This window comes from Tyto alba, unplaced genomic scaffold (assembly GCF_018691265.1).
Source record: "Tyto alba isolate M040663 unplaced genomic scaffold, T.alba_DEE_v4.0 Super-Scaffold_38, whole genome shotgun sequence".
NCBI lineage: Eukaryota > Metazoa > Chordata > Aves > Strigiformes > Tytonidae > Tyto > Tyto alba.
The window spans coordinates 17,147,774-17,165,554 of record NW_024881313.1 but is presented as its reverse complement, the minus strand read 5'-3'; the positions used below and the strand labels follow the sequence as shown (position 1 = coordinate 17,165,554).

Below are 17,781 nucleotides of genomic sequence, written 5' to 3'. Positions count from 1 at the left end.
TTCCTTTCAAACGGTGCATCTCCTAATACACAAGTTTTTGATTTCTTGGCTGTTCATCCTGCAGTATTTTCTATCAATGTAATAAGTAATGTTACTAGTACAGATATTGTATCAGTATATGACACTGTTTGAACTAATTAGTTTACTGCCTTTGAAATAAGTGACACATTGAACTGACTTGAACAGTGATCTCTGTCATATTGTTTCTCATGCCTCACTGACAGTGTCTTGCAGTGAGCATAGTATGTCTCCCATGTGCAATATTCTCTGTGCAGTTGTGTTTGTCAATTTGTTTGTGCTGTCTCTCTGAACAGGGCTATTATAAATTACTAGTAATGCTTTCATCTATTTTTCCATAGACTGTGTTTTACACAAAAATCAATAAAAAGTCAATGTCAGGTATTTGGCTTTTTCCTCTGTGCTTATGCATAATAATTCTTAGCTTGCTTTTCTTTATAATACATGTGTGCTCTGATCAACATTTTCTCTGAGAGGTAGAACTTGAATGTGAGTTCATAAAAAAAAATCTGAAGGGCAATTTGTTTCTTTAGCAATAGCTGGATAACAGATGTTTCACACAGACACAGTGGAAAGCTATATCACATATCCTAGTGTAAGGTATTCTCCATGTTTTCAGAACACAGAGTGAACACTGCAGTACCATGAGCATATATTCAGTCCACTTTTCATTCAACAAACAAAAAGTTTGGCAAAAATGAGACTGCTAGACACAAGTAAGTTTGCCAGGTGGAGACACTCTTCCTGTTTGGTTGTGTGTGAGAGAAAGCATTGCTGTTTACATGAGAAAAACAGATCAACCACTTTGCAATCCTTCATTTGGAAATAAATAACCTTTTTCTGAAGAGAACTACAATAGAGGAAAGAGGAAAAGAATGCATGAGAGGTGAAATCCTGCTTAACTAGAGGTCAGCAGCATAAACTGTTCTGAGTTCAGAGAAGTCAAGATGCATGAGTCAGTGAAGCTGACAGGATTCGCATTGCTTTCCCATTAAGTCACATAGCCTTCCCAGATTCCCAAATGGAATTTATGTATTTTTAAAATTCGGACTATTTCATATCTGTTTGTGCCATGCCTGATGTAACAGTAATGTTTTGGTCCTTGACATCTGTCTCTTCTTAGCTTTTTTAAAATCTCACCCTGTTTCTCTGTATCACAGAGCTTGTTTTATTGAGTGTTGATACTATGCTGGCAGCTGGGGCCCCAAACTTACACCTTTGTCCAGCTGTACCTTGTACTATACAAAAGTGTAAGTTCTGTCCAATGTGACTTACTACATTTCTTTACAACAATAAAGATCAGCATGAAAGTGCCCCTCAAATCCCTACCACCCAATGACATGAACACTCTATTTTAATACTGTAGGCAGGTAAATGCAGATGATGGAAGCTCTGTTGACTTACAGGTTTGAGGTTGAGTTTATTGGCAGCCTCTTCACAGGTCTTTTCTTTTTTCTGTGGACATCAAACACAGGAGGTCTGGCAGGACAGTTCTGTACTCTCCTGTTCCTATGCCTCCCCTTCTTTTTTCCCTTTCTACTGGCCAAAAAAGAAATGGCAATGCAAATGAAGGCAAGGAGTCAACAGACTGATTCTTAGAAGAGTCTGATTTCTGTCTGTAAAGAACTCAGTGTCGTATTTAGTAAACTGTGCAGGTGGCTTTGGAAAAAATCTACAGGTTCAATCCAGCTATGGAAAGGACATCACTTGGCTGGGGCTGGAGACCTCCATGGCAGCCCATGAAAGGTATATCCTATACTGAATAATTGTCCTTCAAAAGCTTGCAACCTAATTTGTAAGACAGCAAATACAGAGTGGTAGAGGAAATGATTCGCTCGGCAAAGTCAACAGGAGATTAATGTCAGACATAGATACGGAACCTTGATCTGCTAATGCACAGCTGTCCCCTATGCGTTTGACTACACAGTCCTCTTGTTTTATGAAATTTAACTTTACCTCAAGAATAGAGTTTGCTGAAATGTCTCTTCACACCAAAAGAGTTTATCCTCAGTCAGAACAGATATCTTCTCTATACCAAGTCTACTTTTAAAACATATTTCTTAGCATTTTTTAAGTTTTATCATTTAATGTGTGTGAATTAATACTCTCAGAAGGTACTATAGCCTTGATGTCTCCAATGTTATTTGTTACCAATGGAAGAAGTAGATGTGATAAAACTACAGTATAAGCCTGTTTGGGGCAGAAGACTATTAAGTAAATATTTTCACAGTTGATTGCAGGTTTTTGAGGATGGATGTTTGCCATTTGCAAAGGGCAGCAGAATCCCTGTAGTCAAACTTGCACAGTGCAGCTTTCATCCCCATTTTTAAAAGCTTCATTTATGAAGAAGGTGCACAGTGAACAAGTGGGGCTTTGCAATATGATCTTTGGAACAGTCAGCCAACAAATGGCATGTGACCTAAGCTTATAATTTACAGACTAAGTTGCCCAATTTAGGTATGTTTCCCTATACATTTGTCATTCAAAACACAAGCAACAGAACTTAAAACCACTTAAGCCACAATAAAATTAAATTTTAGTGCTTTTTTTTTTTTTTTTTTTAACACGTAAGCTTAAAAACTTTGAATAAATACAACTTCAGTAAGTCTCTGGGCACCAAGCAAAAAGGTATATAATATAGTTTGTTCGGTGCTAACTGCTTGCAGACCTGTAAACGCTGTCAATACAATCCATCTCAAGTCCTTAATAAAAAATCTTGTTCCATCCAGTATAGGCTCAGATACAAGACAGCTACTGAGAATGTTCACAGAAACAAATGTTTAAGTACAACATGGAAGTATAATGGTTAGACAAATGGAGAGATGTGTATACAGGGATGAATGAAAAGGGTCAAACACCAGCCCCAGGACTGGCATCGTCGCATTAGGTGACTGCACTATAATGTCCTGCAGGTCCTGCCATTGTGTTTTCCAAACTAGAGTCTCATTCTCTGCTAGGCTGTATTTTTGCTATCATTTTGGAGTTGTATACAGGATGAACTACAAAATGCAAAGTGTGTATGCGTACATGCGGTACTGTGTATTTTCCCTTTGATGGGAGAACTGTACAGCACATGTGAGTACTAAACATAACGTGCATCTTACTTATTTCTGAAGAAGGCAGGTATGAAATGGGAGGGGTGTAGCATGCAAGCTGGGAAGACTGAAATTAAGAACTGTGTTGGTTATAGTTGGAGCCATAAAGGTTTCTTTCTTGTTTCAGTTATCAATCACTTCTTTTCCTATAAAAGCTGGCTGGAGATTCAAACAGCTATCTTAGCATTTAATAAATTTATTCACATATTCAAATGTTTCTTTGGAACCACAAGAGTCAAAAACTATCTGAAAACAAGTTGATATCAACAGTGCCTTCAGCCAAAGACGTGGGATATGTGCATCTCCAAAGTTGTGTATGCGCAGCTTGTCTAAAGTGTGTCCAAAGCGTATCCAAACCGTACCAAGGGCAGCTGAAGCGAGCAGCCCAGCGGAGAGCCTGCCACCACACCAAGAGGTGACACCTTTTGCTGCAGCCACTTGTGGATACCCAGCTCTCCTCCCCCAAGCATAAACCCAGCAAAGGGCCAGCCCGGTATTCCCAGGCAGTTTGGTGTTGACGTGCTCAGCCATGCTCCCATCCTGGAGACAGCATTTCAGAACACGACTGCGCACCCCTTTGGTGTGCATGTGTCCCCACAGGAGGAGCTGTGCTAGCAGCTGAGAGACGCCATAACAAATCTAGGGATGAATTGAACACGTAGAAAATATCCAAATTCCCTTATGCTTCTTGCCTTTATTATGGCGTTAGTCATCTGTTTTTCACTGGTCTATGCAGAGAAGAGACTCCTCTCCCCCTCCTCCCCGCAGCCAGGCTACCGCAGCCAGGACTGTCCCATCTGCACTAGGGTTTGTCATGATGGTCACTCATCCTGGAATTTTTCATGATCAGCAGTGACAGAACGACCAGCCTCTCTCTTCCAGCGCCCCAGCAAGTGGGAAAATCCCAGGCTCCGGGCTGCACAAGCGTGGGGAAATGCTCTTCTCGCCGAGGAAGTGGTTTATAACAGGCCGTGAAATGGCAGGGTGGAGGAGGGCGTGACACACGGGTGTGGCGGCAGAGGTGCAGGGATGTAGCACGGGAATGGGGCAGGAGTGGGGCGGGCAGGCCGCGGGAGCACACGGGGCGCGCACCCCCCAGGCCGGCGGGACCCCGCTGCCCGCCGCCGGGCGGACGGACGCACGCCAGGCCGCGGCGGGCCTGGGCCCGGGCCCCGGCGCCGGGAGGTGGCACCGCCCCACTCCCATGGCAACGGCGCGGGGCCGCGCTGGTGCCGCCGGCGGGCCGGGGCCATGTCCTCCCTGGCCGAACCCGCCGCCGCACGGGGGCCCGCCCGATCCCCGGCCCGCTCCCCGGCGCTGTCGCCGGCCTCCGGCCCCTCTCGCTGCGGCAGGGAGCGGCGCAGGAACGCCTCAGACGCCGGCGCGGACCTCGGCGCCGTGCAGGTGAGCTCCCCCGCGGCCGGGAGTCACCCCCCAGCCCCGCCGCCTGCAGCCAGCGCCGGCCGGGAGGCGCCTCCCTGGCCTGCTCTGCCCTGCCCGGGCCGGGCCGCGACATCGGGTTGAGAACAAGCCCCGGGTTGTGCTCCGCACACGGCCGGGATTTACCCGCCCGTGGGTTGATGCATGTTAGTTCAACGCGACATTTTTATATTGTAAGGTTTAAGCACTTGTAAAGCACAGTCAAAAAAAAAAAAAAAAAAAAGTTAAAAAGCATGACTTTTCCAGGATACACAGTTAAGATCAGTGGATCTGAATCACGTCATCAGACTACTCGAAGATTCAGACTCAGTAAGTAAGCATGATACTTCGTGATTTCAGTTACACAGGTAGTAATGAGGCTTAGAAAAATGGTTTATACAATTTAGTACCCGCCCTAAATAAACCAGATGACACTGGTGGCTGGGGCTACAGAGCACAAGACTGAAGTATTTGAACATGTCTTCTAAAAATGGTAATTATAATAGAGAATGATATCAATTACGGTTTTATATTAAAACCCTCCATATATATATATATGTATGCATATATTTTATATACATATATATATGTATGTATAATCCAGTACGTCCTCACACAGGCACATTTCCAGGAAAAAAAAAAAAAGACAAAAGCATGTGCATTTAAAAACTAGACATGCAAAATGTCTATCTTATCTGGGAGTTTTAGAGCACTGAAACTTACAGCTGAGAAACAGAAATACAGTCACTGAAAGTATGTCAGGAATTTATGTAATTGCCCAAGTTAACTGCTAACATTTCGCTGTGGAGGTGATTTTAAAGGAAGGAGAAATATACGAAGTTCAGTGTTGAGGAACAAATATGACTGACTACCTAGGCACACAGGAAAGCATAATCTGATGGACTTCCACAGACTGTTTTTGGTCTCCAGAAGAAGATTTGGCAGACTAAATTCACTAAGTCATCAGTTATTTCTAATCTAAAAAACTAATAATTTGTATTCTTAAAACAAAACTCAATTAAACATACCACATTTTAAGGTAATGACCCACAGACAAGTAGTTCATATCATTTTTTTTTTTTCATGTCCTTTCCCCCCACCCCCTTTTGATACAGAGCTGATAGAGTAAATTTACTGAAGAAGAATGTACTGGATTATATTATTTACTGCTTCTCTGGAGAGTATAAGATATATGGTAAAATGCCCTTGGGATTCTGGGCTTGTAGATTCCTGAAACAACTTTCTGGCCTGCCTCAAATTGCAGTGCTCTCACCCAGCGTGGAGGTGCTCAGAAAAGCTGGAATTAATGCTGCATATCACTGATACACCCTGACATATCCTCAGTTCAGTTGTTTTCAACTTCCTGTTTGCAGACTGTTTCCTAGTGGTGGCAGAGCTCCACTCTAGGCCACTTAAATTTACATTTTTATACATTTATGTCATGTGTGATATAGGTTTGGTTTTCTTATTTGTCTGACACAGAATCCAAAAGAATTTAAGAGAGCCCACACATTTGAACGAAAGATAGGGGTTTTATAAAGCCTGTTCAGTTACAAAAGCACAGACTCCATACTTAGAAATGGCTTGATCAAGGAGCTAATCCTGCTGCAAAGCACTCACAGAATTTCATTGTGTCTTGTGATTTTTTAATCTGGTTTCCTCTTTCATTTAAATTTAAGAGGGGATAAACATAATTTAATGTTCTAAGGCAAACTTTAATTAAAACCTGCTTTTAATTCTTTTACTTAAGAAAGATTTGGAAAAAGAGCAGCTGAAAACTCTCAAGAAGGTATTCAAGTGTTTTGAAAATGGGGTTGTATCCTTTTTCCCGCTGTAGAATTTTGAAGTCATGGTGTTTTATGTGTGATAATACTCTGACTTTTCAGCAAAGTGTTTTATGATGTGCTGTGCTTCTACATGGAGAGCAGTGATGGTCCACATACGTTCTCATCATTGGGCTTCTTTTGCACACACAGCCAAGGTTGGTAGGTTAACAAGATTCTTGGACGCTAGATTAATTTGCTACAAAATTCAGTAGAGGGATCTCACCTCTACAGTGATTGAAGGTGTTCAAGATATAATTAGTGTACTTTCAACTCAGAGTAGACAAGCATAATAATTTCCACTACTTAAGAATCAGCAGATAAAATAGGAATGACTTCCAGTGAGGAGGCATTTTGAAGAAAAATAAGTCAGACTAATTTTTTTGAAACATTTTTCCTATTTACATTACAAATTGAAAGGCTTTCAATAATTAGAAGTACTAGGGAGGGTATGGGCTCACGGAAAAGTGTGATTAATTTCATACAGTTGCCACGGTGATTTATGCTATCACATTACTTCACAATTGAGTTGTGGCTAAGTACTTAACAGGCAGTTTCCATGAGTCAGTGGATTGGTAGTAACTTCTCAGTCTCAGTGATCTGTTCAGTTTTGATTTTGTGCCTTGACCCTAAATTAGATAATCTCAATATGCCCAGATTTTCAAAGTTTAGTTAGTTACTCGGGACTAGAGTAGGAAATAATTTAAATCCCTCAAGGCTGTCTCAGAATCTAGATAGGTAAATCTGACACTGTGATGCAAAAACTTTTCATCCTATGTTTTTAGATATTCAGTGCTGAACTTCCAGTGAGTTCAGCTGATAAAGCTAAATCAGATTTGCAAGAGTTGTACTTCTGTAGAAGTAAGACTGCTTAGAAAAGCTGAAGTATTGACTCATATGCTTAATTTTAGACTTCTAACTTTGAAAGCATTGGCCTTGTTTTTTCTTGATTGTATCTTTGATGTTAAATACAGTTTTCAACTTTTTCTACTTATTCATAGCAGTACAAACAATCTGATTTCCTTAACTTTAAATTAAAAGCCCCTTAAGGATTTAGCACAAATAATTGAAATTCTTAACCTGTGTGCAGAAAAAATAAATGAACAAGAAGCTTTCACTGAGCCTTTATGTGACCTTATTAAATTATGTGGGTAAGTACTTCAGCCCTTCTTTTAGAGATTTAAACACTGCTTATTAACATGTTTGTACGTTTTCTAAGGCAACCAACATATCCATACAGCATCTGTCTACAAGGCATCTATATCTGCAAGGCATCTATTATTTCAACCTTCCTTTTCATGAACTGTGTTTTCCTGGAGTCCAGTTTCTGTTGGCATGAAGGAGAGACCCATTTCAGCAGTTCAGTATCTGTGGAGCTACCTATTATGTCATTCAAAACTGTATTGTAATTGGCCCCAGCTTGCTTGGAAGCAAAGTTCCCCAAGGTGTCTTATTGTCTGGGTAGGTTGCCTCAAACAGTTCAGCAACTAAGTCCTGCTGAAGTATGTCTTGCTGTTTCAAACAAACTCTCTAAGTGAGTTTAAAATCCTGAGGTGACACAAAGACTCTTAAATACCTGAAGGTAAGCTTTACAAAATGACAAGTCATACTGCAGAAGAGAAAGAACCACAATTGCAGGATTTGGGATTTATAATTACTTTAAAAACTTATTGCATGAACTTTTGGGCATCTTCATTGTCATACTGTAATTTAAATTATTTGTAGAATAGAATTTAGGTGTTATCCACACTTGTCAGTAGTTTTCTCCTCCTCAATAATTTAATAAAGTTACTTTTGGAATGCTTGTAACTACAGTTACTCCTGTATTTGATTATAATCAGAGTAAGAAAGGGAAAGATTCTGCCAGACAGAATATGAGTTGCATAGTAAACCAGATATTCAAATAGGTTTTTACATAGCTTCCTCTCAGCTGTTGTTTAATAAACATAGAACTTCTCAGCTGAATCTTTCAGTTCCCTGAGCACCATCAGTCGTACTGCTTTCCTTTGCTGCCACACAGTGGAGAATGAGAAGGTACATCACAAAGTTTCGTATTTGCTGTTTGGCAGAAGTATGACAAAACTGATAATGAGTGTATAAAGTCAATAAAGTGTAGTTGTGAGTAAGACTTTTAATCTCTTACATCAGTTCAGCAATAATTGTGGTTTCTGCAATAAATATATTTTGGAAGATTGCACCTTTGGGTTTTGCTTTATTTTCTGTACTATGGAAATTCTACCACAATTCACTGCTACTTCATGTGACAAAGACAATCCTGTAACTAGAGGGAGGAGCTGTTATTTAAAATTTCCTTTCAGATACCAGAACTCCTGTAGTAAAATTTTCCACTCTTCCTTAACTGCTTCTGTTTACCTGTCTTCTTCCCACTTTTTTTTTTCAGTGTCCAATTCTTCTCTTTTTCCCCTGTTTATTCCATTATGTGCTTTCTCCTTTCTTTTTATCTGTCTGTGTTTACAGAGGTAAGCCTACTGGAAATCTGCTTCTACGCTATGAGCTGCAGAGACCATAGCATAATATTGTAATGTTTACTGTTACAGAATTTTTAGCACTTACTTGTTTATGTCATATCTGAGTATTTTGCAAATGTTATTGAATATTTCTTAATATCCTGTTTTTAAAAATAAATTTGTCATTGGGCTATTTGGAGTCAGTTTATTAGTTTTATTTTTAGCCATTTCAAGAGGTCTTACCCAGGGATACGATCCTTTTTTTCCATCTCTGCACATGTCTATGCATAGTCTAGCTCTGCAATAGCCTGATAATGCCTAGGTTCCAGGATTTAATCTTCCACATTTAAATGACATTTTTTTATTCAGTATTTCTTACTGCATTGAATATGAATTATGAAAATATTATCTATGAATATATACCACTAATTGCCAAAATGTAATTGCCAGATTATGGAACTGGAACTTTCAGTGTAGAATCAGCACTGCAAAGAATGTATTCATCCTGGAAAAAGTGTCTATATTTGCAAAAAATGTCAAAGAATAAGAGAAAAACTATTGAGATTTTCTGGTGAATTGGTTAAACTGTTCTTCTACAGTGTTTTAAGAATAGTTGTAGTATTTTTAAATTTAATTTTGCAGGTTACCATTTCAAAAAAAGAAATTATGCGATGAAGTAAGCTATTCTGTGACAGTTTCAAAATCCATTGCACAACTGGGTGAGTGTAAACTGATATGCCACAATAAAATGATTACGATGCCATAATAAAATTAACTTTTTTATTGTTAGCACGATTTTAATTTCTTGTTACCTTCTTAGTAAATGTAAGTCATTTCTTTCAATCATTCATTCAGTCCTCTCTACTTTTTAATATTAGAAACCATTCTTATTTTTCTGTGCAGCTAACCAGCAGATTAGCTAGCAAAATTACCTATTTGCCAATGTCAGAAACTACATAGGATAACTTTATCAGTACAGCTGAAGAACTAAACCAGTGTATAGCCTGCTTCCTTTCATTTCGCTCTGAAAAAGGGGTGTATTACTATAAACAGAAGCTTGGGATAAGGGTAACATGTATCCTTCCTGCTTCTTTGAAACCAAATGGAAGAAACAAGTGAGAAACAGTAACTCCTGACTCCCAGCTCAAACCTTCAAAACCCAAAAACCTGAGACCTGTCACCTTCAAAGGCAGAATACAAGTCAGTTTAGTGCCATGCCTTACTAGGAGCAGCAGTTTCTGACTTCAGCCTCCTGCTGCATCTGCATCATGAGCTTCTATCATTCAGAAATCTGCTTTAAGAGACCTGTTGAGGAAAGAGTGTTGAAGTTCATGACTTAATGTCACTGGACCTCTTAGTACCAAAATACCTTTTTACAACCTTGCATGTCATATTTGTGATTTTCAAAGGAAATACTGCAAGCACTGTAGGTCAGAAAGGATTCAGAACAGAACAGGAGTAATATATCAGCTCACTTAATGGTCAGATTTAAGTGGTAAGGAGGTAGCACAATCAGCCTGTCACATAAGAATAAAAGATTATCCTTGAAATGGGTCAGAAAAAAAATATTTTTAGAAGTCTTTATTTTCACAGGTCCAAGTAGATAGCAGAATTGCCTCCTGGTTTCAGATAGTTCTTGATTCTCTGTAGAATGGCATGTCCAAAAAGACACTAAAATCTAAAAGATTGTTTATGTTATCCATGTTAGGCACTGCTAGCTCTCCATGAAATTCTCTTTATCTTGTGGAAAAGGATCTGTTTCTGTACTCCCTTTATGTCTTATCACGTCTGCTAGAAACAGAGTTTCTGACATGGTAGTGATGACAACAGCCGAGTGTAGTAGCTTGCTTCTGAATTCCACAACTTCTGGAATAACATCCAGTCTTTATGGTCTGTAGCCGTAAAGCAGAGGAGGTCACTTTTTGATTAACTTTATGCTACTCTTCCAAGACCCCTTTTTCCTCTTCAGTGTGGGAGTCCCCGTTCCTTGAGTATTTTATAATCAAACTTTGCATAAAATCACAGTTTTGTAGGGGGTATGACCAAAGGAAACACTAAGTACTGTAAATAAAACTGTTAAGATTGCTTTCTAAAAAAATTATAAACTTTCTAAATTACATTTTTTTTTTGTTTCTGACAGGTTATTTGATGAGGGTACCAAGATCTCAAGTTAGAATACAAATCTGTAAATGTGTTGTTAGCTTTTATAATATGGAGCTACCGAGAAGACTGCTTTCAGGTAAAGCACAGTATTTTGAAGTGTCACAAGAAATCAAGTGTTTATGATCCCAGTTACTTTGTAATGGTGCTTTTAATTAGCTATGCATTTTAATTTATCTTTATAATTATAGTTACTGTATCTCATGTATTAAATATGCAGCATTGTCAAATGTGCAATTAACATGTTTTTATAGAAATGCGTACTCAAAATCTGAAATTAGTTAATCTATGTACAAGGAATTAATTACTACATTTATAGGATTAGTATTAAATAGTATCCAGAAAATATGAAGTAGTCACAGATTCTCTGAAACGTGGATAACGGAGGAAGAAAGAGTAGTTAGGATCAGAATTCTAAGAAGGGAAATGTAATTTTCAGCTTTGTATATGTAGCCTGGAGAGAAGCAGCTCTGGTTTCACCTGCATTGCTTGTGAGGGATAGATCTGAGCCCATCTAAATTTGATTGGGTTCATATTATATGGACACATTTGAGCGTAGGCTTTGAATAAATTGTGTCACTTGACTCTGCAGAAAGAGGCTGATGATGGCTGCATATGAGGTCAAGCATGATCCTCTGGTATTATGGACAGGCGTGCAAACTGTTGTCAGAACCCACGCCTACTTATTCCTTTGACCCTTATGGTGGTGCCAGAGGCTGTTAGCAGGCAAAGTCAGTCATGGGTCCCCTCCTAGAGGGGCACAGGATCACATGCTGTGAGACAGCACTAGATTTATAGTCAGCCAAGCTACAGATTTAACTTTGTCACAGTGTGGATCCAGAGTACAGGTGAGGGAGCATGCTGGATGTCAGTGTGCTCCCTTGCTGTGTTCCTAGACCGTGACACTGGTTCCTGTGTCCTCTTGCTAGTTTTCATTTATTTTAGGACACCTAAAGAAGCTGCAGCTGCAACAGTCCTCACAAGATTCTAGAAATATGAAAGCGTATAAATCTGTTTTTACCTTAAAAACAAGACTTAAATCCTGCAAGCAGCTATGTGTGCATTTAATTGTATATCTGTAAGTAGTTCCATCAAGATAAGTGAATGATCAGGGGTCTGGAGCACCTCTCCTGTGAGGGCAGGATGAGAAAGTTGGGGTTGTTCAGCCCAGAGAAGAGAAGGCTCTGGGGAGACCTTCTAATGGCTTTCCAGTACTGAAAGGGGGCTACAGGAAAGGTGGAGAAGGACTTTTCACAAGGGCATGTAGTAATAGGGCGAGGGGTAATGGTTTTAAACTGAGAGTATTAGATGAAAGGAAGAAATTTTTCACTATGAGGGTGGTGAGGCACTGGCACAGGGTGCCCAGAGCAGCTGTGGCTGCCCCCTCCCTGGAAGGGTTCAAGGCCAGGTTGGACGGGGCTTTGAGCAACCTGGGCTGGGGGAAGGTGTCCCTGCCCGGGGCAGGAGGGTTGGGAATAGATAATCTTTAAGGTCCTTAGTAAAAGTAAGGGGAATAAAAGAAAAAAGTTCATGTTAAATACTGAGGGATTTTATTCTTCACCAGATTTAGAAAATAAGATATGTTATGTCAAAAATGAAGAATGTATTTCAGTCTGATTTTTTTAAGTGAATTCTTCATCTCTAGGCATATATGTAAATACTGCCAAAGTTTGATCCTGCAGAGTTCTGTTACCCATAAAGTAATACTAATTTAGAGCCTTTCAGAATTTATGCTTAGTTAAGACTCGTTTCACCATGTGCATGATCTGCATTTATCAGTCCTGCATTTCATGTGATTTGATATATATATTTTTTAAGCTAAATTTTACTTTCATGAGTTAGCATATATAAATTTATTTTCTTAATGCTTCCCCTTCCCATGTAATTCAGTGATGAAATACAAAAGTAAAACCAGAGACACATTAGAAGGGCAAGCTTATAAATCAAAGGTTAGATTCACATATTTTAAGTAATAGGATAATAAAAGGCATTAGTTTTCTAGCAAACTTATTGCATGACCCTAAGAAGGTTTTTCACATCTCCGTAACCCTGCTTGTTCTTTCATTCTGTAAATTCTAGGAAGCAATTAATTTGTTTATATAGCATTTTAGTCTTCTTGTGGGTGTGTTGGATATGCTTTAGTCACTATTAATACTCAGATATAAGAAAAGCAGCCCTTGTTGTTTATTAAATTTTTTTTTAAATTGGTTTTAGGACCAAGGAAATAATGATACTCGGTTCTCAATCCTTTCTTGTATAAGGATGAATATTTTATGAAGTAACTAAAATTCTGAATATTTACTGTATTATAACTAAAGCTATTGTATGTGCAGGCTACCAGCCAACAAGTGCAAACTATAAAATTCAGATGGCTGAATTAGGAGGATTAGCAGAAACTCTGGTTTTATCACTAGCATTAGTTGAAAATCGACTTACTGAGAAGTTGTGGGTACTTAAAGCTCTCCAGCATCTCTCCAGCTCTGGTCAGTACAAACTGTTCTTTCAGCAATCTCATTACTTCTGATCTTAGATCATTTGTTCTCTGAACATGCCTAAAACAATTACTGTCCTGCAGGGAATTAATTATTCAGATTTTCATAATTTCAGGAGTAAATTGCAGACTTATGATGAAGGCCCAAGCAGCCAGCAGACTCTGTTTGTATCTAAATGGTGTTGATCCCTCAGGACAGCTGGTGTTCCGCTCCTCAGAAATCCTATGGAACTTGTTAGAAAACACCTCAAAAGAAGAAGTTGTTGATCAGCTCAGTAGCTTGGAATGTGTACAGTAAGTACAGGGAAGCATTTTATATTGTAGAATACTGAAATTGTGGAGACGTCAAAAGCATTGCTATTGTATAGCATTTTGTTTGAAATTAATCAAGAGAAAATACAAAAGGGGAATGGAGATCTCATTATTAAGTCCTCATTAAATTTTCAGTATTAACACATCTGATTCTCCAAAATGGAAGCACTGCTGGATCAGACCTTACAGACAAGCAGCCCATTACTTAGACTCCTCAGGCATTCTGTTTCTGTTTCAGCAAGTTAGATAACACTGTGGCCTTTGAGATGCCAGGAAATTATATATGATATAAGAGATGCCTGTCACATATCTTACAAACTCAGTGGCCAGGGTGCAGCTAAAAGCACATCCAGTAAACTTCAAAACTACTTAATTTTCAAGGCTCTCTTTATTTCATGAACACAGTGATCTACCAGCAGCTGTTTCTGTTACAGGGCAAGAATGAGATAAAGGTGCTCTACTGCATAGTGCCCTATATAGCCCTATATATTGCTTTGTATGATGAATAAGTTAATTGCACCATTTTCAGGCTCAAATATTAGTCTCGGTAGGCCAATTTTACTGCACTGTTGAAATCCTTATGTTGTAAAATCAGTAGGAAATTCTGTGCTATGGTATACAAAGCTTAGTTCTAGATCTGCTGGAGTAAATAACAGGTTCTCCCTTGGTGAGGATTAGAGCATTTCTTCTCAATAATCATTCAACAACATCCATTTCCTTGCTTGAGTAAATATTATGTCTTTCTGTTAATTAATTATAACACATACAGCAGAAGGTGCAATTTGTAATACATGTACCTTGTGTATATGCTTAAACTGGATGTCTAGTGGTACACATAAGAATCCATTTCAAAAAGTTTTAAGTTACTTGCAGTTAAACCCTAAGGCTTTGACAAGAATGATGTTGAATGAGGATTCTTATACCTAGAGCTATCTAAAATTAGAATATGAGAAGAAAAGGTAAAATGCATTTCACTTTCTTCTAAAGTGCTTTGAAAGAAGTATTTGTAGACCTTCTCATGCATGGTTTCCGGCATTATGATCGTCAACTGCGGAATGACCTCTTGGTGATTGCTACATTAGTAGCTGAAAACCCTGCAGCACCTATGATTGTAAGTATTTAGTTATATTCTAGAGACTAGTAACTTCTCCTTTGTTATTATATACTTAGTATTTTTCCCCATTAGGGTTCTAATATTTGTTCTACTCTGTCTCCAGTGCTTTCCCCTTTCTTAGATTTGCTAAGCAAGGAACCATTTTTCTTTCTGCAATTCCCTCTACCTCAAGGAGACTTCAGATCTGTAGGTCATTAGCCTGGTGTACTAGCATCAACCTTTTTTAATACTTAGAAAATTGCACTTAACAGTTCATGTGCAAAAGTTAATGTTAACTGCTGTATTCTTGTACAGATTCTCAGATGTGCCATTCTGTTACAATGAGTTTTGCACCAAATCTCATTTGTTGTTTGAACATATAGTAGTACAGTCTGTATTCATATTCCCAAATTCGACCAAAGTATCTGTGCCTCATAACCAGGAACAAGAAGGGTACTCCAAAAATCAGCTCAGAAGCTCTAAACAAGATGCTGAGAAAATGATTACTTAGATCCAGTTAATAAGAGGCACATAAATTCTTTCTAAGACTAGGTGACATAAATTTAGTCCAGAATGCAATCATGACTTGCCTAAAAAGTAGATGACTCATTCTTCTATAATATTCCAGAATTTTTATGAGGAAATTGCAGAGAAGTTAACTTTTTATAAATGTCAATATTCTTTTACTCTCCTGTTTTACAGTTGAGATTTAGAACTTTAAATGAAGTCGTGACATACATACTGAATAATTAAGCAATCAAATCCCTGTAGATCTACTGGCTGTTCAGGAATTGATTAGTTTCAGGGAATTCATTTCTCAATTTGAGTAGAAGTTTCCCAGTTGGCTATATTACTAAATAGATTTTATAGTCTGTAATAAAGATTACACATTTTTCATTCAAACTTTCTATTTTATCACTAACCGTTATGAAATGTCTGTTATACTATTGCAGCAACGTATTTGAGATCTAAAACATTCAAATTGTTTATCTGGCTGTAGAAACAGGGCAGTTTTTTCCTACAAGGTAAATAACTAGAACACATTATTTTAATTCCTTATACTACAAGGAAGAAAAATGTTTCTATGTAAGAAAAAAGTTAGTATGTTTTAATTTAGATTCTGTATTCTCAGCCTCCCTAGAGATTTTAACTTACTTCACTTGTGGAGATAATGTATAAGGTAGAAATATCAGGTAGACAAAAACATTTATATTATCATTGAATCCTGCCTTGTAGCTAATACCAGATAAATTTTCAGAAGAATGCTTTTTTTTTCTTAATATGCTATCCAAGCAACTTCAGAAAACTCATTCTTGTATTTAACAAGACTGTAATTCAGAAATCAGCACAGGAATGTGGGCCTTTGAAAAGGAAAATCAGCCTCTCACCACAAGTAAAGTTGAAAATATATGTAAAGTAAAGCTTATAATGATATTAATTATTATTATCCCTGTGTTAGAACAAAACTGTCTGGTAATTGCTTACTAGTTTCCATCAGAATTTAGTACTACATTAATCAGCAAGGAGAAACCATTAATAACTTCTAATATTTTTTGTTTAACCACTTTGCAATGGCTATATAAAGTGAATATAGCTACCACAGAGACAAAAGCTAATAGGCAATATAGTTGTGTCCTTCAATATTTTCTTTAAAATTACTTTTGCAATATTTTTGTGATTGTTAAAATCATTTGGGTGTGTGCTAACTTCCCGAGATAGTCCGAACAAATCTCAGCTCAGTTTTTTGGGGATGCATCTAAGAAGCTGCTGCAAAATCAGCAGAACTGCTTGATTCTGTGTGGATGTCCGTGTAGTGTTCTGTGAGCTCTGCTCCTGTTGGGATCTGGTAGAAAGCTCTGTGGTGGCTTTGCCAGAGTACTGAGGCCAAGATAATGTATTTTGTTGCTCAAGTAGACCAATGTCCTGGTAACTATGGCTTCTAATCACCTCAGAAACAAAGCTCTTCTGCCTCTGCTGTGCTGCGTAGACACCCCCTGGCCTTGGTACTATCAATAGTTATATTAGATATAACTCTCCTTCTGTTAGCTCTCTAGGAGCTGTGAAATACATGATTTTATTTTCTGAATTTTTAATATGTAGTATTTGTAACTGCATGTTACTCATGCGGTTTTCATGTGCTTACTTGTAAAAGCACAGAATTTGAATATAAGTGTATTGGTATGCACAACTTAAGGCACAACATTGTATGTACTGATGACCCTGATGTATAAACTTGTACATGCATTTTAAAAACCACAACTCTAACAGTACTGAGAATACAGTTTTCTTGTGTGGTAGATTATAGTAGTGAATACATCTGTTTGGGACTTCCCCATACAAGTTCAGACTTGCACTGAATGAGACATGAGTTAAACTACTTGTACCCTTAGGACGGTAGTTAGTATTGTACAGTGTCCAAATGGTTAATCTCTTTGATAAAATTCTGTTTATTCTGCTATAGGATAAATTAAATTCTGTGTTCTGAAGAAAAAAGCAAAACTAAAATTAAATCATACGTCTTAATTTCACTGCAATTTAATTTAATTAATGTGTGTTTTTTGAATGCCTATTAGGAAAGTGGATTTACAAACCTGTTAATAGTACTTGCAACATTTACTGAAGGTAAGAAATTTCATACTGCAAAATTACACGATTTTTATTTTTAATGATGATTTTTTTTGTAACTTATCTACAATTCTCTTCATAGTTAAAATTCCCAATCCCTTGGTAAAAGGTCTTAAACTAACCTACTCTTATGAGGACTTTGAGCTGAAGAAGATACTATTTAATGTAATAGCTGTCTTATCTAAAGACCCACGTGCTATACAGGTAAGTTGTAACAGAACAGAAGATACAGTAAGCAAAAAAAAAAAAAAAGTCAAAAGGTCAGAAGAAGCACAGG

At 38.1% G+C, this 17,781-nt stretch overlaps 1 protein-coding gene across 4 annotated transcripts in view; it reads left to right on the top strand.

Annotated features, from left to right (window-relative positions):
* The first annotated feature begins 4,187 nt into the window (after positions 1 to 4,187).
* The window catches only part of CFAP69 (cilia and flagella associated protein 69), a 30,347-nt gene continuing 16,753 nt past the window's right edge, over positions 4,188 to 17,781 (top strand). Inside the window, exons 1-11 of one of the 4 annotated variants that reach the window (XM_042801908.1) lie at positions 4,188 to 4,517; positions 4,800 to 4,862; positions 6,283 to 6,348; positions 7,397 to 7,506; positions 9,466 to 9,542; positions 10,964 to 11,062; positions 13,317 to 13,466; positions 13,591 to 13,768; positions 14,774 to 14,897; positions 17,453 to 17,501; positions 17,587 to 17,708. In XM_042801908.1, coding sequence (XP_042657842.1) covers positions 4,365 to 4,517; positions 4,800 to 4,862; positions 6,283 to 6,348; positions 7,397 to 7,506; positions 9,466 to 9,542; positions 10,964 to 11,062; positions 13,317 to 13,466; positions 13,591 to 13,768; positions 14,774 to 14,897; positions 17,453 to 17,501; positions 17,587 to 17,708 — 1,191 coding nt within the window. In that variant the 5' untranslated portion in view covers positions 4,188 to 4,364. The remainder of the gene's footprint in view (positions 4,518 to 4,799; positions 4,863 to 6,282; positions 6,349 to 7,396; positions 7,507 to 9,465; positions 9,543 to 10,963; positions 11,063 to 13,316; positions 13,467 to 13,590; positions 13,769 to 14,773; positions 14,898 to 17,452; positions 17,502 to 17,586; positions 17,709 to 17,781) is intronic. The other 3 variants (XM_042801906.1, XM_042801907.1, XM_042801909.1) reach the window with 3 other exon arrangements.